This window comes from Osmerus mordax, chromosome 2, assembly GCF_038355195.1.
Source record: "Osmerus mordax isolate fOsmMor3 chromosome 2, fOsmMor3.pri, whole genome shotgun sequence".
Lineage (NCBI taxonomy): Eukaryota > Metazoa > Chordata > Actinopteri > Osmeriformes > Osmeridae > Osmerus > Osmerus mordax.
The window spans coordinates 19,140,229-19,163,856 of NC_090051.1; the positions used below are offsets into that span (position 1 = coordinate 19,140,229).

The window sequence follows — 23,628 nt, forward strand, 5'->3', positions numbered from 1 at the left end:
AAAAAGTGAAAATTTGGGACGGTCTTTAAACTTGAGATATGTTAACCTGCACGTTATGATGCAATCCGATACCTAACTAGTTTGCTCCAATTTATAGTCAACCTCGACTCAGGAAGACGGCTTGCTTGATCTCTGGACACTCACATCAGCAAGGCTAATGTTTAATTTACAGTCTGTAAATTAGTTGACCAGTCTGCAGCGCAATGTGCAATGTGAAATATTTGTGAAGCAGTTCTTCGTAAGATCCTGAATAGGTCTGCCATGAATTGAGTTTTCGAGGGAGTTATGTAGCCTACAAGCCGACTACTTTACTAAGCCAGACGTTTTATTTTCCTCGATCCTGATGTACATACAGATCTGGACGACATCAGGACATTATGGAGATCAAAGGCCTTCTGAGGTAGAAATACAAAAAAAATAACGTATTCTAAGTCTGATGTAACATAACTCCCACTGCTAGTTTATGAATTATCACCAGTGTGGATTGTACTTTAACCACTCTCCTTCCTAACCGTTATCCTTTCACAGGATCCGCCCACAGGTGTCCCTCCTACTGCTCCTTGTCACATTTAGCGATTTCACTCAGGCTGATGTTGACAGAAAACCCAACTTCGTCCTGATGATGGTGGATGATCTGGGGATTGGGGATGTGGGTTGCTATGGCAATGACACTATCAGGTATACCTGGAAACTTGGATCCCTGCTGTCACTGACAGAACCAACAAAAGACTCCTCGTTCTACTTGAATATCCGCTCCTCCTTATCATTCCTCTCCTCTTGGTTTCTCCCTCTCTTCTCCTGTTCGTGTCTTTGTATTCTTGACTTTACTACTCTTTACTACTCATTTTGTACTGCTCTCTTGTACCCCCTTTACAATACTCATATAATAGGCTACATGTGTCACACACCCAGGATAGTCCAGAAACCCAGCCTCCATCAAAAATGAGTAGAACTTAGGCAATCTCTCTTTCTCTCTCTCTCCCTCCCTCCCTCTTTATGTGTCTGCGCCTCTCCTTCTGCTTCCCAGGACCCCTCACATAGATCGTTTGGCAGAAGAGGGGGTGAAGCTGACTCAGCACATTTCTGCTGCTCCTCTCTGCACCCCTAGCAGGGCTGCCTTCATGACTGGACGCTACGCTCTACGCTCAGGTAACGCACACACACACATACATACACTCTGTTCTCTGTTGTTGTGACCTACTGTTACCAGACTGTTTCTCCTTGCTGATTCTCTGTGCTGCTGTTGTTGCTTTTGTACGTGTGTATCAGGCCTGGGCAGCACAGGTCGTGTACAGGTGTTGCTGTTCTTGGCGGGTTCGGGGGGGCTGCCGCCTACTGAGACCACCTTTGCCAAGAGACTGCAGGAGCAAGGATACACCACTGGCCTCGTGGGTAAGAAACATACTCTGGAGATGGACATGTTTGGGAAAAGGGATCATGTTCATATAGGTTGTTTTGTTTTAGTAAAGATATTTTTTTGTTGATGGGTTGTTAGCATTTAAGGATAAGGAAGTGTTTTTTTTTTGTTTTTTTGTTAAAGAAAATACCATGTATCTGTGTTTGTAGGTAAGTGGCATCTGGGAGTAAACTGCAAGAATAGAGGGGACAACTGCCACCACCCTAACAACCATGGCTTTGACTTCTTCTATGGCTTGCCCTTCACACTATTTAACGACTGTCTACCTGGTGCCGGGCATGACGTCTTGGCCGACCTGCAGGACACACTCTGGCAGCTGTCACTGCTGGGGGGGTTGGCCCTTCTCACTCTGGTGGGTGTCAGGGAGAGAGAGAGAAAGTGTGTGTGCATGTGTGTGATTGTTTGTGTGTCTTACCCCTTCGTGTGCCATTCCAGGTGTGTGTGCATGCCAGTGGCCTGTTGGAAGTCAGTATGTGGCTGATCCTAGCCTTAAGCTCTCTCAGTATGCTGGCGTTCATGGTGTGGTTCGTGCCCTTTAAACTCCTGCCCACCTGGAACTGCATCATCATGAGAAACCAGGAAGTGGTAGAGCAGCCCATGAACTTGGACACCCTGCCCCAGAGGCTGCTGGGAGAGGCCCAGGGATTCATAGAGAGGTTAGATACCTTCTCTATACATGCCACATCTACAATCAGTCAAAACATTTTGTCTAAAACTACAGTCACAATTACATTTCCGCATTCTATGCAGATTGTCATGTAACTTCCTCTTGTGTGATGTTTTGACACCAGAAACGCAGACCGCCCCTTCTTGTTGTTCCTGTCACTAGCCCATGTGCACACCCCCATGTTCTCTACTCCTGCCTTCAAAGGACACAGCCGCCACGGTAGCTATGGAGACAATGTTGAGGAGTCGGACTGGATCATTGGTGAGAAAATAGAGGATTCAGTGACATAATAGTGGAATGCAGAAGTCTTTAAAAGTTATTCAGCAATCAATATAATCATTTGTCTGCTCAATATTATTTTGACATTACACTTAACATGTCTGATTCCCAGGCCAGGTAACTGAGATGGTGGATAGTTTGGGGCTGGCCAGCAACACTCTTATGTACTTCACCTCCGACCATGGAGGACACATAGAGGATCAACATGGAGGCTGGAATGGAATATACAAAGGTAAACGCCTCACACATGCATACACACTAACACACGTTCTAAATTAAAATACTCTAATAAGCCATGACTGCAACTCCCCTTCCCAGGGGGTAAGGCAATGGGGGGCTGGGAGGGGGGCATCCGAGTACCAGGCATATTTCGCTGGCCTGGCAGGCTCCCGGCGGGGAAGGCAGTAGACGAGCCCACCAGCCTCATGGATCTGTATCCCACCCTAATCAATCTTGCCGAGGCCACGCCCTCAGACAGGTAAGCACGTGGCCGTGTGGTCCTACTGTCCTCCAGATGGGAAAACAAACAGGAAATGGCATCGTACACGTTTTTATTTTTATTTTTTACATGAGTTGTCTTTCCCAGGCTTCTGGACGGTTATGATCTGATGCCTTTGCTGGAGGGGAGGACGAGGCATTCAGAACACGAGTTCATGTTCCATTACTGTGGGGTCTACCTCAACGCTGTGCGCTGGCACCCGCCCGGAAGTGAGTACTGACGCACACACCATACACAGGTAGATTGTTGAGGCCTGTTGTTGGTGTTAAAACGTGCGCACGTCGCCTGTGTGCCTGCAGGTGACTCCATCTTCAAGGCACATTTCTTCACCCCCAACTTCTCCCCCACTGGTGCCGGTGGCTGCTATAACACCAAGGTGTGTCTCTGTCACGGAGATCACGTGACCCACCATGACCCCCCACTCCTGTTTGACCTCCACACTGACCCCTCAGAGACAAGTCCCTTGACTCCAGCCAGCGAGCCTCGCTATGCTGAGGTCTTGGAACAGACCGCCAAAGCAGTGGAGCATCACAGCAAAACCATCACACACTCTCCTCCACCGGCACACACACATACATCTGACCCAGCCCCTAGCCAGCTGTCCTGGGAGAAGATCCTGTGGAGACCTTGGCTTCAGCCCTGCTGTGGAACCTTTCCCTTTTGTGGCTGTACAGAGAACTCTACACAAGCCTGACCTAACACATTCACTTTCACTGACATAACACACACACGCATACATACATTTCTGTCTCCGCCAAGCCTGGGTGTGCCTCTGTTGCAGGAAACAGTTGAACATTCCTGAGCTGTGAAGTGAAAGATGAAGCTATTTAATTGTTGTTGTGTTTTAACTAGAGAAGTTATATACCCAGAAAAAGGGTTTCAAGTTGAACCTTTTTCTAGTGTTTTTTTTTTTGTACAATAAGATTTTTGGGGTGAAAAAAATGTAAATTGTGACAGGACCTTTTGATAAAGGAAAAAACTAATCGTGTCTGCACTGTCATTTTTTAAATGTACTTTTTGCTGTTCCCTCAGCTCCTCCCCTTTCACATATGGACACGGTGGCTTAAGCACAGCATTATCCACTTCATTGTTTATACTTGAACATCCAGTTTGACCTTTTAATAGTGAACGCATGGCATCTCTGGAATGTTACAGTGTGCAGCCTTTCTGCTTTCTGCTGTGCCAGGGCTGGAGTATTGATGACTGTGCTGTGGCTTAGTCACCAGCAGGGGGCAGGGCAGCCATTCACTATGTAGTCAGTGTCAGACAGAACCATGATGAAAAGACAGTTACCAACAAAAATATGAGTACTGGGCAGTTATTGTCTCTTACACTCACCTGTATTAAGTGTTTCTGGGGTCAAACGTGTGTTTCATGGTTCGTGAATGCAAGTGTAGTCTAGTCAGTGTGATTTGTTGGAGCCTGTCTGATCTGTATGGAGCCATCCTCCTTGCAGGAACATTCTAGATCAGAGACTCAGACAGACAGTGTACAGTAAACCTTCAGATGCATGCTAAGCCTTCAGTCATGAGGGAAGCTGATCTTCCTGATCCTCCATAGATCACTGTTCATATTTATACCTTTTACAAAAATCTAAAAGGCAATACGGTTTCTAAATCTGTTATGTTAGCAGGTCAGTAGGTCTCAGGTCACTTTTGACTGTTTCTTCCGTAATGGTGGATCCCAGATCAGTGTGTCTGAAAATGTAAATCCTTCTCCTCAGAGTCTCTGGCTTTGACTGCACCAATGACTGAAATACTGATTCATCTGTTTGTGGTGCTCGAAAAGGCTATGGTAAAGGTCACTGGCTCTTTAAACCATAAAGCATCTTTATGGACTTGTTTTCCTGGTCTTTTCCATACATAAACCTGGCATGACAACCCAGAGAAGCTAAATTGCTTCCATATATGCTGGATATGCAGAAGAGCGTTAGAGGGAAAGTGAAGCTTAGGGAGAATCCCATCTCCATGATGGTTTCTGTCAGGTCTGACTCCAGGGAGTCACTGTGGCAGCCGAGCGGAGGCTGTGATTGATCATCAACAAGTGACTGAGAAGAACAGATAGGCTGGATGCATCCTATCAGACTATTTGACTATCTTGCTACTTTTATGGTCAGTGCTTTCAGTAACGGGATCTAGGTCATTTCATTGGATACCATGTTGTTTTAGTACAAGATATCTCAATTGAGGATATACTGTTCATGCTTGGCCTTTATGTATGGTACGTATGGCCTTTGCTGGTTGTTTGGTATGGTGTGTTTGTAATCAGTACGGTGTGTTTGGGATTATGGAACCTATAAGTAGTTCATGGTTGTGATTTCCGTTGAGAGCTGTTGCCATGTGGACACAGTCACCTCCCCCTTCTCCTCCACACACGCACACGCACACACACACACACACACACACACACACACACACACACACACACACACACACACACACACACACACATACCACATCGTCTTTGTATACATGGGCACTGTATTGAATGAAAGACACAGGATATAATTAAAGTGAAAGAGAGAGAGAGAGAAAGAGAGAGAGGGGGCAAGTTTACTTGCAGAAACCACAGTTGTGGTCAGCCAGTAGCCAGGCCCATTTTAAACCACAATTTATAAACATCATTATGAACCACAATTTTCTTGTTTTAAACTCTTTACAAACCACAATTAAAACAGTGTGGTGATCAACTTAATCCTGTTTTTGTCAAACAGTAGATAGTATTATAATGTGTAACCACTGTAAAGTCAGGCATGGGAACAGGTTGGCTCTTTCAGTGATGTGTGATTAGCACTGAATGCTAACAGTTCCCCACTGTACTCTAAGATGTTAATGAGTAGAGTTCTTTTTTGGTCGTCGTGGAGGAGTTTGTTGGCAGTAAAGCTTTTAAAGAGAATGTGTTTTTGTGTGTGTGTCTGTGCATTTGCAGGGGTTACACTGGTTGAATTGTTCCCTTTTGAGAATGCTCAAGGGGAATATCATTGTCTCTGCTGGAGAGCTTTCACTCGCTCACACACACACAGCTTACAGAGATTTACAGTACTTTTACAGCGAGTTGTCATTCAGTTATGAAGAAGAGAATGATTTGTGGATTTTGTAGTATTTTGTGGTTGGAGTATGTCATGAAGCATTTTTTAGAGGACACAATCGCGTTTTCTGTTTTGCTGTGAACTGTGGTGGTTGTCGAAAAGAGTGCTGTTTGTGTGTATGACGAGCGATCCATCTGGTCAACATTACCATGCTCCTTACAGGGGATATGGCTGCAGGCAGGGCATGTGGCACTGACACTGTCACAGAGAGACACACACACACAAACACACACTTATTTCTCTTTGGACCCCCCCCCCCCCCCCCCCCCCTCACCCCCCCCCTGCTGGCAGTAAGCCCATTATAAGTACTCACACCCTCTGGCACAGGAAGTGTTTACAGAGGTGGGGTGTGATGAGGGGCAGATAACTAGGCTAATGTTAGCCTGACTGGAACTGGCACCTACTCACATGGTGCATGGAATCCTAGTCCCTTACTCCCTCACACATACAAACGCACACCCCTCTGAAGGCCTGCGGAAACGCATCAGAGTTGGCTGTAATGTGTCTAGATTAAAGATCATTAAGTCACCACATCTAGGACCCACAGTTTTACTTAAAAGATCTTGAAGGGTTGCACACACACATGCTATGTTTAAACCATGCAATGACTTGCCTTAATTTCTTTCCAGCTGCAATTAAGTGTTGTTTACATACATGCCAGCCATGGTCTATTAACCCCTGGGTTGTTTTGAGACTTGCAGCGTTAACCATGTCTGAGTTTTACACAGAGGTCTCTACTGCTGGTACAGACAGTGTACTGGCCAGTGAAGAGTTAGTAGTCCTATGTGAGATTCTCCTGTCGATGACAAAGGATCTGAGGTCCTGAGTTGCAGACCCAGGTCTTCACTCGAGAGTCCTTTCTGAATTCAAAAGGCTCTATGAATTGTTCCTGTGTGAAGCAATTTTATTTGACTGTGTGAAGGACAAATATATTTCCTTTGTTAGGCTAAAACATCCTTTATACCCCTCTCAACCTCCACCCCCTCCTCTGCCACACAACCACACACACACCATAACTCTCGACATCAAAGCTGAGCAAGGGTGATGTCATGGTCTACAAGCTGCTTCATCAAGTAAGAAACATCCTGGAAGTTATCAATGAACAAGTTGCCTTAGGGAAGTTACTAGTGGACCACCGACCTCAGACAAAAATAACACCTAGGCAGTTGTTGCACCCCACCAGACCCATAATTGGGCAAGACTATAACCCTGACCTAGATCCAACTAATGTCTGTCTGCTTGTTGGTCTGGGGATGCATGCTACATGGTAGCAGTAAGGGTCACTATTAATCACTATTAAGATATCAGTTACACAGCTGTCTTATCGACCTGAGTTTATCGAGTTTTGGGTTTAAGGCATGAAAGTGGGGGGTGAGTGTAAGAGAGGTAAAAGAGAGTTACTGAAAGGAGAGGTCTGTTTGAAAGCCAGAGGGGAGGAGAGATGTTGAGAGGAGGAGAAGGTCAGGTCAAAATGCAGGTATGTCCAATGAGAAACAGGAGCACAGATGACATGAGACTCAGTCAAACAGTCTCAGGAGGGATAGGAATGGACATAACGGAAATAAAAGGAGGGATGGAGAGGGAGAAACGTGAGGGAGCAGTGATGAGAGAGCAAGACAAGAGGGAAGAAGGAACAGTTTAGAAAGAGAGGTGATGAGGTCATACAGTTATGAAACCCAGAGGCAGATGTAGGTCACCCCCTCAGAGTGGCGATTGACCCCAACCTCCCCCTTCTGCTCGTCCCTCTTCTCGCCCTCCCTCCGTCTCTCCCTTTGGTGATTTAGGGCAGGGAGCACACCTGTTTCTGGGTGATAATGGGAGAACACAAAGGAATGTGACTATGCAGAAGTGTGGCATACTTTCCTTTACTGCTATGGCAAAGTTTCAAATTTAACAGTTCCACAATGACTCCTTTTCTGAGGATATACAACTGCCTTTCATTTGTAGCAGTACTCCATCGGTGTGGTGTTGTAGTGTGCCAGATTTACAGTACATTTCCCTTCCATAGACATCCCGACAATAAAAAGCAAGGGTTGAGAATAAGATCTTTGGTTCGAAAGCCACTTGGCCATCATGACTGTCTACACAGTGATTTTGATATTCCCACTGTGCGTGTGTGTGTGTGTGTGTGTGTGTGTGTGTGTGTGTGTGTGTGTGTAGTTAAAGGCTCCTTGAATCTCCCCTACACTTCTGACCCTCCAAAGGACAGTAGCGTCTTTTTCTTGAATCATTCCTCCGACTGCGGTTTGGTGTCTCAATATTATTGTTGAGGTTGAATGTCCTCACCAGGGAGAGAGGGTTTAGTAACATTAGATTTATTAAGTTGGGATTGGAAGAAAACATGGCCTCAGCACTGTGGAGATAACAGTGAAAAATTGCACAAAAGTTCCACACCCCCCCGACTCGTGCTAACTCTCGGTGGACGGAATGAACTTCTACCTGAGCAGAATAATGGAGCCCTCCCCCACATGTCTGGGTCTTTCTGACAAACAGGACAGTGAATTTCTCTGAGGCCTGGCGGGTCCAGGAGGGGGATTCTGCTCCTTCCAGATGTTTCCAGCGGGAGAGGAGGACAGCTCAGTAATAACTACCAGAACTGGGACACAAGCAGTATGTTAGGCCATAGGACCCCACCCAACCGATCCCCCAGATGCCCATTCCACACCCCCCAGTTCCGAAACAAAGCCCAGACCATGTCCAGATTTGGCCCCTGTATCTCTCCAACCCTCCGCCTACTTCATTGTCCTTACCAACCCAACACTGATCCAGACACCTCGACTCCATCCAGTCTGACTCATCAACTCATATACAGCAGCTCTATCTATGCCACACACTGACACACATACACACACACACACACACACACACACACATCAATCAGGGGCCAGAGAGTGTCCTGAAATGCCTGTCTCCATCAAATACAAGTATAACCAAGACAATCTCTCTCTCTCTCTCTCTCTCTCTTTCTCTCTCTCTCTCTCTCTCTCTCTCTCTCTCTCTCTCTCTCTCTCTCTCTCTCTCTTGTCGTTGTCAATGACATACACACACTCACACACAAGCACACAATCAGACATGCTCTCAGTGCTCCTACATGAGTGGTCAAACACAATCAGGACCTATCTTCTCTGACTAAGGTTTTCCACTCTCTCTTTTTGTTGCTATCTGTCTTTGAATAGCACTGATCTATCTCTGCCTGCACTGTCACTGACACGAAACAGATGGCTCCTTTGTCTCCCTCTAACCTCTCATGCCTGATATTCAGATGGACAGACACATTGATCAAGTCACAACATACTCAAATGATTTCCAGCGAGTTTGTCTCTATATTGTAAACAATGTCATAATAAAGGCACACAGCAGAAAACCATGTTTCATGTCATTGAATAATGACTTGAGTTATGGCATTCTCTGTGCTGCTGTAGTCTGTAATACTGAGACACAGAAATAGAGTCAGAAAGAGAGAAATATCTGGTGCACATCTTTCCATGTGGGCCCTTCTGTCAGACCTGACGCCTTAAATGTGGTTCACAATTGATGTCCATGTTTACCCAGAATTCTCCCTTTCCCCCGCAGACTCATTTACTCACACTCTTACATTTATAAGAAGTCTCTGAGGATGCCTGCTGTGTGTGTGTGTGTGCTTGTGTGCGGGTGTATGTTTATACTGTATGTCAAAGCATGTCCATGCTTGTGTACTGCGTGTGTGCATGTGTGTTTAGATGGTAAGCATGGGTAGACGGTCTTGTCTAATCACAGCCTGTCTGACATGTATCCTCCTGATGAGGGAAGACTTGTACTAACGGATGCCTCAGGCCATCATTCCCACAGAGCTTTGATCTTCTAAAGTACAGTACAGTATGTTGATTGGCTAGTTGAAAAGTGTCATTGCAGCATGTTTGAGATTTCCTGTGGGCCTGTATTGATTCGGTTTCCAGTGAGCTTAGTGGAAACTAGGGCAGAGCACATATGACTCAGCCTTCCCCCCTGAGGGGGATCCACCCAACACTGCTGACTAACAGTCCCTTTCTACAACACTGCACTACTTAAAGAGATATTGCGGTCTTAAATCATGTGTTCTTCATAACCAGCATCTTGATTACTTGATGTCCAAAAGTTTTTCCCTGGTGGTGGTGGTGGGGAGGGGTGGGTTGAGGTGTGTGATATGACCTGTATTAAATTCTCCTCTCCGATAGTCGAGTTTTTCAGGAACTCAGTCAGTGATCCTGAGCAGAAACCGGGATGCTCGAGTTCATTGTTTGGATGACGGCATCCAACTCCAGCTGTCCATAATCTTTATCTGGCAGGCTCTCTCAACAACCTGCTGGCTCTGAGAGGAGAGAGATGGGGAGGAGAGACAGGGTATGTGCAAAGGACGGATCCTCAGAAATCTTGTTACTGTAAGAGGTGTTGTGACTGCGAAAGGTGTTTTGACTGACATATTGAAACCCTGTCAAATTCTGTGTCATCTGTTGGGATTCTGAGATCAGATCAGCGGGGTGGACCAAGGAGTGTGTTGGGTCCATGATCTTGTCGCCATCTGGATTACCATGGATACTCAGCCATGTCTGAGGACCATACAGTATGAGCCTACGCCAAAACAAATGACGCACTTATCTTATTCCCCCGGGTCTGGTCTGGTCACGTGTGAGCAGGATGTCTCATCAGTATTCTCAACCTCCCTACCAACATCTCACGCTTCTACTCTCCTCGATATTTTACAGCACATATGCTAGGCAATAACTTGAGAATGTTGCTCGGGCGTTTATTGAAGGGGTTTGTCTCCAGGAAATCTTAAGATAGACGGGATATAGGGTGACGTGGGCAACCAGACATCTCTTCTAAACGGAAGGACATGGTGTGATGTCATCAGCTCTCTCACACACACACACTTTTGACTCACATAAGTATCGGGTAGTATTTGACTTTGGTATTTCAACTGTCAACAAACCACAGTGACTGGACTGAATTCCTTTTGTCCTTTATTTATAAAATGAAGCTACTGAAAATAAACCAACATTTATAGACGACTACTAAGAGAACAGCCACAGGCACAAAATAACATCACTTTACATCTGGGTCTTTACAAGACAAATAATTTAAGAGAGATGAAAACATTAAAGGAATATTCATGAAAACATGATCTGTACCAGCTTTCATTTGGTTACAAAAAAGACTTGGACGAGCATTCAAATCACAAGCTGTAATTAATACAAATATCATGCTTCAAAAGACTTGGCTAGAATCAGGTTTATATTATACATATGAGAAATATACATTCTGCATGGCTGGACATCTGGGTTGGTCCCACAGAGAGAAAACTAGCGATCTGGAACTAAGATGTAACCATACATGCACTGGGAAACTTTCTCCTTGTGTTGAAGAGCTGATGTACATTTACCCAAGTCAGTCTATCTTCAGTTAATGGTAAAGAATTGGGTTGTGAGGAGACCAAGCCGATTGCACCTTTACTATGCTGTAGCATCGAGATGGAGGGAGAGACAGCTTTGTACACAGCTATGTTATTCCCTTACATGGGATTATATGGTTTATGTTAACAGTTAGTTTGGTTCCCTGAAGTCACTTGAGATGACAGGTTCATGAGCACCATTTGAACTAAGTTCGTTTTGTAGCTTGATACCCATTTAATCCCACTGGTCACAATAGCACAATAGTGGGACTCATTATATGCTGAAGGCCCGAACAACCAAACAAAACAACACAGCTAGACAAGACAAGTAAATGTTAAAGTGTAGAGCTCATTACAATGGAAGGATTTCATACATGTCATACACAACAAATATGATTACACGCTTATCCACTTTACCACAGAGCCCAGACACACAATGTGATGATGTCTGAAGCCTGAGGATCAGTGAGTGGAAAGAATGGCATAATGGCAGAATGATACGAGATGTACACTGACTGCCTTTTCCATCCTCTGTTTGATATATACTGTATATGTTTATAAGACATTTTACCTCAACATTTGAGTCTTTCTTTGGTTGATCAGTATTTCTACACTTAGTTTGCAGTTTCTGTGGGCATGAAGGACACTGTCTATATGTAAGATGTGGAAAAGTGACAGCAAAGATTACAGGTGCATGTGTGTGTGTTGTGCATGTGTGAAAATGGTGTGTTTGTGTTGGTGTATTAAATGACGTGCAGATAGGTGGCCTTGGTGTCCGTGCCTATGACGTTCCGCGCCGTACATCGATAGAACCCAGTGTCCCGACTGCTGGGGTTCTGGATGATTAGGGCCCCCTGGGAGCTCAGGTACCGGTTACCATAGACACGGGCCTGACCTGTCACCTGAAGCTGCGACTGGTCAGGCGTCTCCCAGGTGATGGTTGCCCGGGGCGTTGCTATGGCGAGGCAGGTAAGCTGCACGGCCACACCGGGTCGGGTGTAGGTCAGGGGGGATGGTCCAGAGGTGATGCGGGGCGGGTAGGCGATGACGATGACTGGCACGGTCAGTACCGACGTGACATTCTGATTGGTGGATCGGCAGGAGTAGGATCCACGGTCATACACAGACGCCTGCAGCACTGTCAGAGTCCCGTCTTCCAGGACTGAGATCCGGCCTGACCCACCTGACTGACCCCGAGACAGGACCACCCCACTGGGCAGGGTCCAAGAGAGGGTTACCTGGGGAGCCAGGGAGAAACCAGGGACAGGGGGGCAGGGCAGGTGGAGGTTCTCCCCATTGATGATGCTCACTAGAGAGGCTGACCTGCTGCTGACCACTACAGGCTGCTCCCTCTCCACTGGCTTTGGCACAGGGCCTCTCGGAAGAGCTGACTCTGGTAAGACTGGGGCCCTTGGTACAGGTTTCTCTGTAACTAGGGCCCTTGGTGCAGGTCTCTCTGGAAGGCCTGAGACTCTGTGGAGTGCTGTCTCTTGAGCTTCTGAGACCTCCAGGTGGACCTGCAACCTTTCCTCCCTACCTTCACTGCTCACCACACACACCAGCATGCCGGCATCGCTCCCCCTCACCCCACGCAGCTCCAGTGAGCCATTCCGGTGCACTGTCATCCTGCTGCCATAAAACGGCACTGGAATGACCCCGTTACCAGGAAGTAGCCAGGTGAGGCGGGGGAAAGGGGAACCCTGGGTGGGGCAGGGAAGGAGCACAGTCTGGCCAATCACTGCTTTGTGTCTGGCTGACATCCCAGCACCCCTATTGACACTAGCTCTACTACTTTGATCACCAGCTTGACCGCTCTCCCCACTCACACCTCCACTAACTACCCCACTTCCCACCCTGCTAAACCCTGCACTGCTCTCAGGTACTCTGCCATACCCTGCACTGTTGCCATCCCTACTGTTAACCCCAGTACCACCCCTGCTTGCCCCTCGTCCATTCATAAGTATCTGGGTGTCTCCCCTCCCAGGGCCAGTGAATGTTGGGTAGGGGACCTCCACCTGTAGTCCCACCACTCTGCTGTTCACCCCACCTGCGTTGCTGGCTCTACAGGTATAGTTTCCTCCGTCACCCCCCCTGGCCCCCTGGATCACCAGAGACCCATCTGACATCACCAGAATACGCTCTGGCCAAGAACCTCGTGTGATCACACGATTGGCAGGGGACAGCCATGTGACGGTGGGGGAAGGTTCCCCTTTGACCCCACAGCGCAGAGTCACTGCCCCTCCAGGTCTCACATTGATGACCTCATAGCTGCTTTGACCTGGAAAGGAGGGTGGAGAGGGCAGGACTCTCACCCTCACCCTCATCTGGTCCATACCCCCCTGGTTCTCAGCATAGCACGTGTACTCCCCTTCTTCCTTCATCCCCACCGCAGACAGGAACAGGGTCCCGTTGTCAAACACCACCAGCCTGCGTGTGCGTCCACCTCGGTCCGCTCCCTGCAACACGCTGTTCACCATGGTTCCGTCTGGCAGGCTCCACCTCACGGCCGGGTCTGGCAAACCTGACGCCTGACAGTCCACCTTCAGGGCTTCGCCGTACGAGACCTTCTGATTGGACGGCTGTTTGTACTCTATCTTGGCTGGTTTGGTTACCACAGTGACTCTGAGCAACCTGAAGTCATCACCCACCTTGTTGCGTGCTACACATAAATAGTCCCCCCCATCCTTCTCTGTCACCGCCTGGATCGACAGACTGCCGTTAGCGAAGACTTGGATTCGCCTGTCAAAACTGGAAAACAAATGGCAACAGACAGCTCAGCTAGTCAGCAGTAATTACTCACATAAACATCTCCAACAAACAAACACACCGGCATAGGCACACACTCACCTGAAGTTTATGTCTGCTAGTTTCCTGCTGGGGGTTCTCCAGATGACAGTAGGCTGTGGGCTGCCAGAGGTGGAGCAGTGAAGCATCACAGAGCTGCCGTATGTGACTCTACCACTAGGGGGTGAGGTGGAGATAATCTTTGCTTTACTGAGGGGCGAAGAGGGGGAGAAGGGCAATGGGGGGGAGACTCTAGAATTGGTTAGGGGAGGAGAAGGAGACCGAGGGTGAGAGGGAGAAAGGGGGGATGAGGGAGACTGAGGAGAGGAAGGTGAGTGAGGCGAAGAGGGGGCAACTTGGGTGTTGTTGAGGGGTGAGGAAGGGGAGAGAGGAGAAGAAGGAGATTGAGGGGAAGCAGGGTAAAGGGGTGAGGAGGGGGAGAATCTAGTGTTGTTGAAAATTGAGGGTGCATGAGGGGAGGAAGAGACAATGGGTATTTTGGTCTTGTTGCTGGGAGAGGCAGGAAAGAGGGGGGAGGACTTCCCCGGGATTGCAGGTGTGATTCTCCCTCCAGTCACATCTACCCTAACTGTTCTTTTGGCGCCTCCCACAGCATTGCTGGCCGTGCATTCATAGCTGCCCGCGTCCTCAAAGATGAGGCTGCGTATGAACAGGGTCCCATTGGGAAAGATGAACAGGTTCCCCCGGAGGAACTGAGAGGGCCGCACCAGCGTACCGTCGGGGATTCGCCAACGCAATGCAGGAGGCGGGGCTCCCCTTGCGGAGCAGTGGGCGTAGAGCGGCAGACCAGCAGGCAGCTTCGTCACCTCTTCTGAGGCCTGCTGGATCACAGGTGGCAACGATGACACGTGCAGACGCACCGACGTGCTTGCTGTTCCCGCTGGATTGGATGCTACACAGCGGTACACTCCCCTGTCACCCGGCAACACTGCTGAGACACGCAGAGTTCCGTTAAGCTGCAGGTACACCCGTGGGGAGGGGCTAGGGTTAAGGCCGGGGTTAAAGGTCAATGCAGAGCGGTTAGGTAGAACCCAGGAGAGGAGAGGGGCGGGGACTCCATCAGCCTGACACTCCAACTCCACTTCACTCCCTTGGTGTACTGTTACTTCGCGATAATTGGCAAGCTGCATGCGTGGGGGGCGGGTCCACACCTCCAGGGTCAACAGCATCCTGTCCCGGCCCAGTGTATTCTGTGCGCTGCAGATGTACGTCCCCCTGTCTTGCAACTGCACGCTTCGGATGATGAAAGTTCCATTTGGCAGCACCTCGAAACGCTGGGCCCTGGAATCAACGGATATCACTGCTCCTGAGAGAGAGAGAGAAAAAGAGAGGGCGAGGTTGGAGTCAACCCAATGCAATTATACAGTATGATATCAACAGTATATGGATACTGTGATTCAAATCTTTTAACTGTAATATATTTACTTTTTCTGAGCCAGCAATAGTCAGTGTGTGTGTGTGTATACCTGTTGAAACCTTGGTCCATGTGATTACAGGAGTTGGCTCTCCTGCAGAAAGACAGGGCAACAGAGCTGTGCTTTCGGCTGGGACAGACATGGTGCGGACATGGGGTAGAGCAATACGGGGCCTGGCTCTCAGCAACAGCGGCTGGGATCCTGGCTGCAAGCCTGGGGACACTGGCAGGGAGGGGGAGAAGGGAACTAGTGGTCGACTGCCATGGGAGTCAGGAATAGAGTTCACCCCCAGGTTTGTCCAGACTGGGGGCTGTCTGTCCTGCTCTGTTAACCCAGGACTGGGTTTCTCTGTTGGGTTTGGTAGTCCAGGATTGGGCTTTTCTATGGGGTTTGGTGGCCCAGGACTGGTCTTCTCTCTAGAATGTGGAAGTCCAGGATTGGGCCTCTCTCTGGAGTCTGATAATCCAGGACTGGGCTTCTCTCTAGAGTCTGGCAGTCCAGGATTGGGCTTCTCTCTGGGGTTTGGTAGCCCAGGACTGGGCTTCTCTTCTGGTTCTGGTAGTCCTGAACTGGGCTTCTCTATTAGGTCTGTTAACTCAGGATGAGGCCTCTTTCTAGAGTCTGGCAGCATAGAACTGGGCTTCTCTCTAGAGTCTGGTTGTCCAGGACTGGACTTCTCTCTAGAGTCTGGTAGTCCAGGACTGGTCTTCTCTTTAGAGTCGGATAATCCAGGACTGGGCTTCTCCTGGGAGTCTGGTAATCCAGGACTGGGTTTCTCTCTGGGGTCTGATAATCCAGGACTGGACTTCTCTCTAGAGTCTGGTAGTCCAGGACTGGTCTTCTCTTTAGAGTCGGATAATCCAGGACTGGGTTTCTCCTGGGAGTCTGGTAATCCAGGACTGGGTTTCTCTCTGGGGTCTGATAATCCAGGACTGGGCTTCTCTCTAGAGTCTGGTTGTCCAGGACTGGGCTTCTCTCTAGAGTCTGATAATCCAGGACTGGGCTTCTCTCTAGAGTCTGGTAATCCAGGACTGGGTTTCTCTCTGGGGTCTGATAATCCAGGACTGGGCTTCTCTCTAGAGTCTGGTTGTCCAGGACTGGGCTTCTCTCTAGAGTCTGGTAGTCCAGGACTAGGCTTCTCTCTGGGGTCTGATAATCCAGGATTGGGCTTCTCTCTAGAGTCCGGTAGTCCAGGACTGGGCTTCTCTCTGGGGTCTGATAATCCAGGACTGGGCTTCTCCTGGGAGTCTGGTAATCCAGGACTGGGCTTCTCTCTAGAGTCTGGTTGTCCAGGACTGGGCTTCTCTCTAGAGTCTGGTAATCCAGGACTGGGTTTCTCTCTGGGGTCTGATAATCCAGGACTGGGTTTCTCTCTGGAGTCTGGTTGTCCAGGACTGGGCTTCTCTCTAGAGTCTGGTAGTCCAGGACTGGGCTTCTCTCTGGGGTCTGATAATCCAGGACTGGGTTTCTCTCTGGAGTCTGGTAGTCCAGGACTGGACTTCTCTCTAGAGTCTGATAATCCAGGACTGGGTTTCTCCTGGGAGTCTGGTAATCCAGGACTGGGTTTCTCTCTGGGGTCTGATAATCCAGGACTGGGCTTCTCTCTAGAGTCTGGTTGTCCAGGACTGGGCTTCTCTCTAGAGTCTGGTAGTCCAGGACTGGGCTTCTCTCTGGGGTCTGATAATCCAGGACTGGGCTTCTCTCTAGAGTCCGGTAGTCCAGGACTGGGCTTCTCTCTGGGGTCTGATAATCCAGGACTGGGCTTCTCCTGGGAGTCTGGTAATCCAGGACTGGGCTTCTCTCTGGGGTCTGATAATCCAGGACTGGGTTTCTTTCTGGAGTCTGATAATCCAGGACTGGGTTTCTCTCTATAGTCTGGTTGTCCAGGACTGGGCTTCTCTCTAGAGTCTGGTAGTCCAGGGATGGGCTTCTCTCTAGTGTCTGTTAGTCCAGGACTGGGCTTCTCTCTATAGTCTGGTTGTCCAGGACTGGGCTTCTCTCTGGGGTCTGATAATCCAGGACTGGGTTTCTCTATAGAGTCTGATAATCCAGGAGTGGTCTTCTCTCTATAGTCTGGTTGTCCAGGACTGGGTTTCTCTCTAGAGTCTGATAATCCAGGACTGGGCTTCTCTCTGGGGTCTGATAATCCAGGACTGGGTTTCTCTCTGGGGTCTGATAACCCAGGACTGGGCTTCTCTCTAGAGTCTGGTAGTCCAGGACTGGACTTCTCTCTGGGGTCTGATAATCCAGGACTGGGTTTCTCTATAGAGTCTGGTAATCCAGGAGTGGTTTTCTCTCTATAGTCTGGTTGTCCAGGACTGGGTTTCTCTCTAGAGTCTGATAATCCAGGACTGGGCTTCTCTCTGGGGTCTGATAATCCAGGACTGGGTTTCTCTCTGGGGTCTGATAACCCAGGACTGGGCTTCTCTCTAGAGTCTGGTAGTCCAGGACTGGGCTTCTCTCTGGGGATTGGTATTGGTTTCAGTTCTGTTGTGGTGGTCAAAAAGGTAGAGGTAAGTGAAAGTGTAGTAGTAATTCCAGTGGAAGGTGCATAGTTAATCGTAGAAGAAGTGCTAGCAGTAACAGTATGAACTGCAGTTTCTGTAGTTAGTAAGGTAGTCGGTTCTGTGGTGGGTTCTGTGGTAGTTGCTGTGATGAGTTGTGTTCTGGGTTCTATTGTCGGCTCTGAGGTCAGTTCTAAAATGGATTCTGTGATGGGTTCTGTGTTCCCCTCAGTTGTATGTTCTATAACAGGCTTGGTGGAAGGTTCTGTTCTGGCTTCTGTGGATGATTCTGATGTTTGTTCTTCATAGGCTGTAACCTCCTCATGGTTGTCTGGCGTGAGGAAAGTGGGGCCCTGCACTGCTGTGGGTTCACTGTGAAAGGGCTGGACTGTCAGAGACGGGGAATACACATAGGGTTGGGAAACATCCTTTGTCCGCTGACTTTGTTTACCCGTGTGTGTGTGTGTGGGAGTGTGTGCCTGTTTGAGCGAGTGTGTATTTTCAGGAATGACTGGGATTTTATCCGCAGAGTTTACTGAGTGAGTCAGCCTGTCTGTGTGTGTCTGGGGTGAAGAGGTAGAAGCAGGGGGATGGATTGTGGGGGAGATGGGGACTGGAGAGGGGGCAGGGGTCTTTGTGTATGTGGTGGTAGGCAGCAGAACAGAGGATCTAGTGGTTGATTCAGTTGTGGCTCCACCCTGTGGCCCAGCGGTGGTGAGGTCAGGGGTTGCAAGGTCAGGGTGAGGTCGTGCCCCAGGCCTGGTTATGCGTCTCCTTGGGCCCAGCCTTCTACGGGCATCCCAAGGCCTTCTGGGCCGCGTGGGAACAGAATTGGTGAATGTTCCTTGCCTGGGATTCTGCGGTCTGGTTCTACCTGTATGGACATACTGTTCTCCATTCAATCGACTTATGTCATTAGAACTGGGGATGGGCTTGGTGGTCACTGTAGAGGTGGTCATTTCTTTTCCTGTTTCTGTCTGTGTATCTGTCTCTGTGTCTGTGCCAGACTGTTTATTTGTGTCTCTGTGGGTATGAACAGCCTGTAAGCCTTCCTCCTGCAGAATGGAATCATCTATTGAGGAGCCCTCTGTGGTATCAGCTGAGCCCGTTTGTGACTCTCCCTTCCTTCCTGTTCCTGGCTGACTGCTAATTGGCTGTGCAGTATGTTCCCTGGTGGCATCAGGTCCCACGGTTGGCTGGGTGGCATTTGGGGCAGTTCTGAGGCGTATCTTGGCCAGAATGTCAGCCCATCTCTGCGGGTCAATCTTATGTTTGGCCATGTTCACCCTCCGCCTGCCTTCCAGCCTGTTCCTCCTCTGCTCCACTGGGGGACCTGTTCTCCTCCCCTGACCTCCACCTGGAACACGCCTGTGTGGGGGACCGGGGGGGCGCCATCTGGTCTGAGGGGGCATAGCTGGTCTGGGACGTTCCCTATTGATGGAGGGGGTTCTCTCCTCTTCTTCCATCTCTTCCTTGTCCCCATATCCAGACCCTTCCCCCTCTAGAGGAGTTGGTGTCCTGGTTGACACCCTAGCTGCCAGTTGAGACATCCGGGGAAATTCCCGCAGTGGTGTGGCCTGGCTTTGGGTTAGAGACAGGTGGGTGGAGAGGGCGTCAACGCCATGCTCGTTGACTGCCACACAACGATATTGACCTGCATTGCTTCGGCCAGGGAGGGGGAGGGACAAGCTCCCATCTCTCAAGACAAATACCTGTGAAGAGGGGGACCCTTCCGAGACCCCGGCCCATTTCACCACTCGACCGTCAGGCAGCACCCAACTCACTTCTGCTGCCGGTGATCCAGAAGTCTTACACGGCAGACTAACAGACTCCCCAGCCAATCCTATCACCGCAGGAGCTCCCTGTTCTCCTGGGGGAGGGTCAGAGGATTCCTCCACTGCCATGCGTACAGGTAGAACATCCACCTCCTTCCCTACCCGGGCTACACAGTGGTACAGTCCGGCATCTGAAAGTTTTACTTTGTGCAAGATCAAACCGGTGCTTGACACCTCGACCCTACCATCTGAGCTATAGGAAGTGGGGGAGAGATGGGATCCATCTGGGAACACCCACTGAAGGTTGGGTTCTGCCGAGCTGAGAACGGGGCAGGCGAGCTCCACTTTGCTGCCTGCCACTGTAGCCAGGGCTGTGGGCGTGTGGTTGGTGGAGATGAGGACCCAGGGGTGAGCTTTGTGTGATGAAACAGAGGCAGACGGGACAGGGGCGGGTTGCGCTGACACGCTGGTGCTGAGGACGAGTTTAACCGTGCGACTGCCAGACTGGGCTCTATCGAGCTGCAGGCTGAGGGCCGGCTGCATCAACCAGGCGGGGGTGGCTGTGACAGAGGCCCTGACCCCAGTGTGGTAGTAACCCTCCCTCTCTGCAGCCTGTCTGTAGCGGTAGGCCAACCTGGGGGGTTTGCTCAGCATGATCTCCCTGTCCAGCCTGACAGCTGTCTCACTGTAGTAGGCCAGCAGCCTCCACACCCTCTCATAGCTTCCCCTTTCCACAGGGCAGTCCAGGGACAGGGAGAGAGACAAGGAGAGGGGCATAGAGGAAAGGTCAGCAGGGGTGACGTCAGGAGTTTCTGCAGAATCAGTCACGTTGCAGCTGAGGTCGACATTGTTTCCTTGTTGGTCAGACAAGGTCAGAGAGGTGTGGCCTAGTTGTTCTCTCCATGCTTCAATTGGCTGAATCTCACTGTGGTCTTCCTCACGGGGAAGGTCTCTACGCGGGGAGGAGATTACAGGTGAAGTGCAGGGTAGGTCAGTCTGCTGGATGAGGCCACGCCCTTTCAGGTTATTGGGTGACTCACAGATCGGACACTGTGGTCCTCCTGGGCATTTCAGCACACCTGGAGGACAGAGAAAAGTTTTAGAGACTGGGATGGGGAAGGATAAATCAAAACTCACATAAGATTTCCGAACAGGGTTCATTTTCAAAAAGAATAAAATGTTGTACAACAGAACAGTGCCTAGTCAGTCACCTGGGTGTTTGAGGCTCCAGGGTTGCAGCCAAGCCATGCTACAGTCACAGCTCCAAGGGTTGGCCTGCAGTCCCAAAGTCTCCAGCAGGGGCGCTGTGGCCAGGCTGTCCTGGGGGAGACCACTCAGGCTATTGTTGGATATGTCCAGATGTCTGAGGATGGAGGAGATTGAAGGAAAATCTATCATCACAATGATACTTACTCCTTCCTAACTAATTCCTTCTTGTGTGTGGTTCTGTTCCTACCTGAGGGTGGAGAGGCAGTAGGTGTGCATCAGAGAGAGGGTGCAGAAGGCCTGGGGGTGGAGCTGGTGCAACTGGTTGCCCTGCAGGCGAAGCAGGCGGAGAGCTGGGAGCTGCAGCATGGCTCGCGGGTGGAGGAACCGCAGACGGTTGTGGTCCAGGTGAAGGCGGAGCACAGTGGAGAGCCCGGAGAAGGATTGGGCGCTGATCTGACTTAACTTGTTGTAGCTCAGCTTTAGGACCTGAGGACAAAGTGTAATGAGTTCAGAAGGGTCCAAGGGGTCCGAACTTTAACGCTCAAATGTACAAACTCTCAAAATGTTCTGGAAGCCGTGCTGTTTCTCCAGGTGTGATGTTCTAACTGCAGGTTAGAAGTCATGGAGTTCCTATACCTGCAGGGTGCCCAGGTCTCGGAACGTTGCGTCTGGAATCTCCTGAATGTCGTTTCCATGGAGCATTAGCAGCTCCAGCCTCTTCAGCCCAGAGAAGGAATGTATCCCAATCCTGCTGATGCTATTAAACCTATCAAAGAGCAGGGCCACAATTAGACTACATGTACGAACATGTGTTGACAGTGTTACTGTAATGCGTGTGTTTGGGTGTGTCCTCACCCCAGGTTGATGTGGCGGGAGTGTTTGGGCAAGCCTGGGGGGATGGAGAGCAGAGAGCGAAAGGTACAGTGGAGCTCTGAGGGCGGGTGGCAGGAGCAGGGTCTGGGGCAGGGCTGTCCTGCCCGCATCGTTGTCACCAACACCAGCAGCAGACCCAGCACAGCCAGGGCAATACTCGCACACAGTCTCATCTTTTCCAAGGATAATATAACACACACTGGGCTCCTCACTGCACAAACAGAGATACACGACTATCTCACACTGCATATTGTGGCACATCAACTGTAGTACACCACACAGAGAGAGGGAGAAATAATGAGAGAGGGAGGGAGGGAGGGAGGAGAGAGAGAGAGAGAGAGAGAGAGAGAGAGAGAGAGAGAGAGAGAGAGAGAGAGAGAGAGAGAGAGAGAGAGAGAGAGAGAGAGAGGGAACGAAAGAAAGAAAGAAAGAAAGAAAGAAAGAAAGAAAGAAAGAAAAAGATGTGATACAATATGATTCAAATAGCTGTCAGTGGTTCTTATTTCTTCAGAACCCCGGGGGTGCCTGCTGGCCGCCTTTCAGACAAACTGCAGAATTCTAACAGGTGTTCATGCAACGGAACTCTTAGGAGAAAGTACAAAATTTCAAGAGATCCGCGGGATATGCCAAAGCTATATCGAAGCCATATGAAACTCTTCTCCTAAAGTTTTGAGGTAAAAATGTCAAATAATAGATCAAGAGTAAAGTAGGATAAGCGAATAATAACATAACGTTGTGTGAGAACAGTTTGCGGCTCTTTAGTAGTTGACAGGTCATTCCCATACTTAGCCACTGAAAATTACAAAGAGAATAATAAATTGTTGATTTACCTCGTAATGCCTCGATAAAAAGTCTGGACTGTGCATTTCATTCACATGCTTTGTGATAATCATACAGCAGCGCATTAAATCCAGGATTTTTGTAACATTTGTTGGAGAGACCCAAGCATTTAATTACTCGACTTTGTTAATTTAAAACGTCCGATGAACTGCACAAAACATTGTCAATGCAGTTGAGATATTATAAATGCTCCGACGCCTCAGAGAGTTTTCGAAGCCTGTTGAGAATGACAAAAAATTAAATATTGTCCAAATGATTTAACCGGCTTTAGGCCACTTCTCATTCATTCTAATAAAAATAAAACAATTTCCAACACACGGCACTCCTTGCTTCGCTGCGAGGCAGTAAAAGAGATGAGTGGGTAACAGACTATTTGGGGACGCGTCTTAGTGCTCCGGAGGAGGGGGACTGAAGGAGACTGGAGAATGACGCTCCGTGCAGGGGTCCGAGGAGGGGCTTTCTGCAGATACAGTAAAACTGTAAAACTGAACAGATACGCACATGCTTCGCTATGAAACATGGTCTGCTTACTATCTCTACATCTATTTAGCCTTCTCTTCCCTCTCTCCGTTCAGAACGAAGCTTCGTTGGTCTAGCCAATGACATTCAATTGTTTGTCTTTTCTCTGGGAAATGATTAGGGTTGGATGAGAGAGCGTTTCAGCCGTGCTCAGGGAGGTCCTTGACCTCTACATAATTACACCTAGAAAGGGAACATGCCAAAAGAGGAAGGCTGACAACAGAAATAGTCTGGACTCTCTTCAGCTGTTGTTCTGCCAACCAGACTGCCCTCCTCCAGGACCTGGCTGTGTAGGGGAGTCTCACTCTCTCTTGTCCTTCTCGGGCTGTCT

The 23,628-nt window shown here is 49.1% G+C and overlaps 2 protein-coding genes across 2 annotated transcripts; one reads left to right on the forward strand and one right to left on the reverse strand.

Moving 5' to 3' along the window:
* Positions 1-194: 194 nt before the first annotated feature.
* Positions 195-3,845, forward strand: arsh (arylsulfatase H). Its single transcript, XM_067257185.1, has 11 exons — positions 195-400; positions 529-678; positions 1,028-1,149; positions 1,270-1,392; positions 1,567-1,769; positions 1,853-2,073; positions 2,209-2,345; positions 2,476-2,595; positions 2,682-2,841; positions 2,950-3,071; positions 3,162-3,845. The coding sequence occupies exons 1-11, from the start codon at positions 378-380 to the stop codon at positions 3,554-3,556; spliced, it is 1,776 nt and encodes a 591-aa protein (XP_067113286.1). The 5' UTR covers positions 195-377; the 3' UTR covers positions 3,557-3,845.
* Positions 3,846-10,932: 7,087 nt separating this feature from the next.
* Positions 10,933-22,111, reverse strand: mxra5b (matrix-remodelling associated 5b). Its single transcript, XM_067259330.1, has 7 exons — positions 21,921-22,111; positions 21,702-21,831; positions 21,313-21,551; positions 21,068-21,219; positions 15,629-20,935; positions 14,205-15,468; positions 10,933-14,105 (listed from the first exon to the last, which is right to left on the reverse strand). Exons 1-7 carry the CDS (start codon positions 22,109-22,111, stop codon positions 12,101-12,103), a joined length of 9,288 nt encoding a protein of 3,095 aa, XP_067115431.1. The 3' UTR covers positions 10,933-12,100.
* Between the last annotated feature and the right edge of the window lie 1,517 nt (positions 22,112-23,628).

What these genes read in the sequence shown, in the direction of transcription:
- arsh (XM_067257185.1), top strand. Translation starts at nt 378, where the DNA reads ATGGAGATCAAAGGCCTTCTGAG. An exon ending in ACGCTACGCTCTACGCTCAG is followed by an intron (nt 1,150 to 1,269) that starts GTAACGCACACA and finishes CGTGTGTATCAG; the next exon opens with GCCTGGGCAGCACAGGTCGT. An exon ending in GGTTGGCCCTTCTCACTCTG is followed by an intron (nt 1,770 to 1,852) that starts GTGGGTGTCAGG and finishes GTGCCATTCCAG; the next exon opens with GTGTGTGTGCATGCCAGTGG.
- mxra5b (XM_067259330.1), bottom strand. Translation starts at nt 22,111, where the DNA reads ATGAGACTGTGTGCGAGTATTGCCCTGGCTGTGCTGGGTCTGCTGCTG. An exon ending in CTGGAGCCTCAAACACCCAG is followed by an intron (nt 20,936 to 21,067) that starts GTGACTGACTAG and finishes TCTGTCCTCCAG; the next exon opens with GTGTGCTGAAATGCCCAGGA. An exon ending in CTAGCAGACATAAACTTCAG is followed by an intron (nt 14,106 to 14,204) that starts GTGAGTGTGTGC and finishes TTTGTTTTCCAG; the next exon opens with TTTTGACAGGCGAATCCAAG.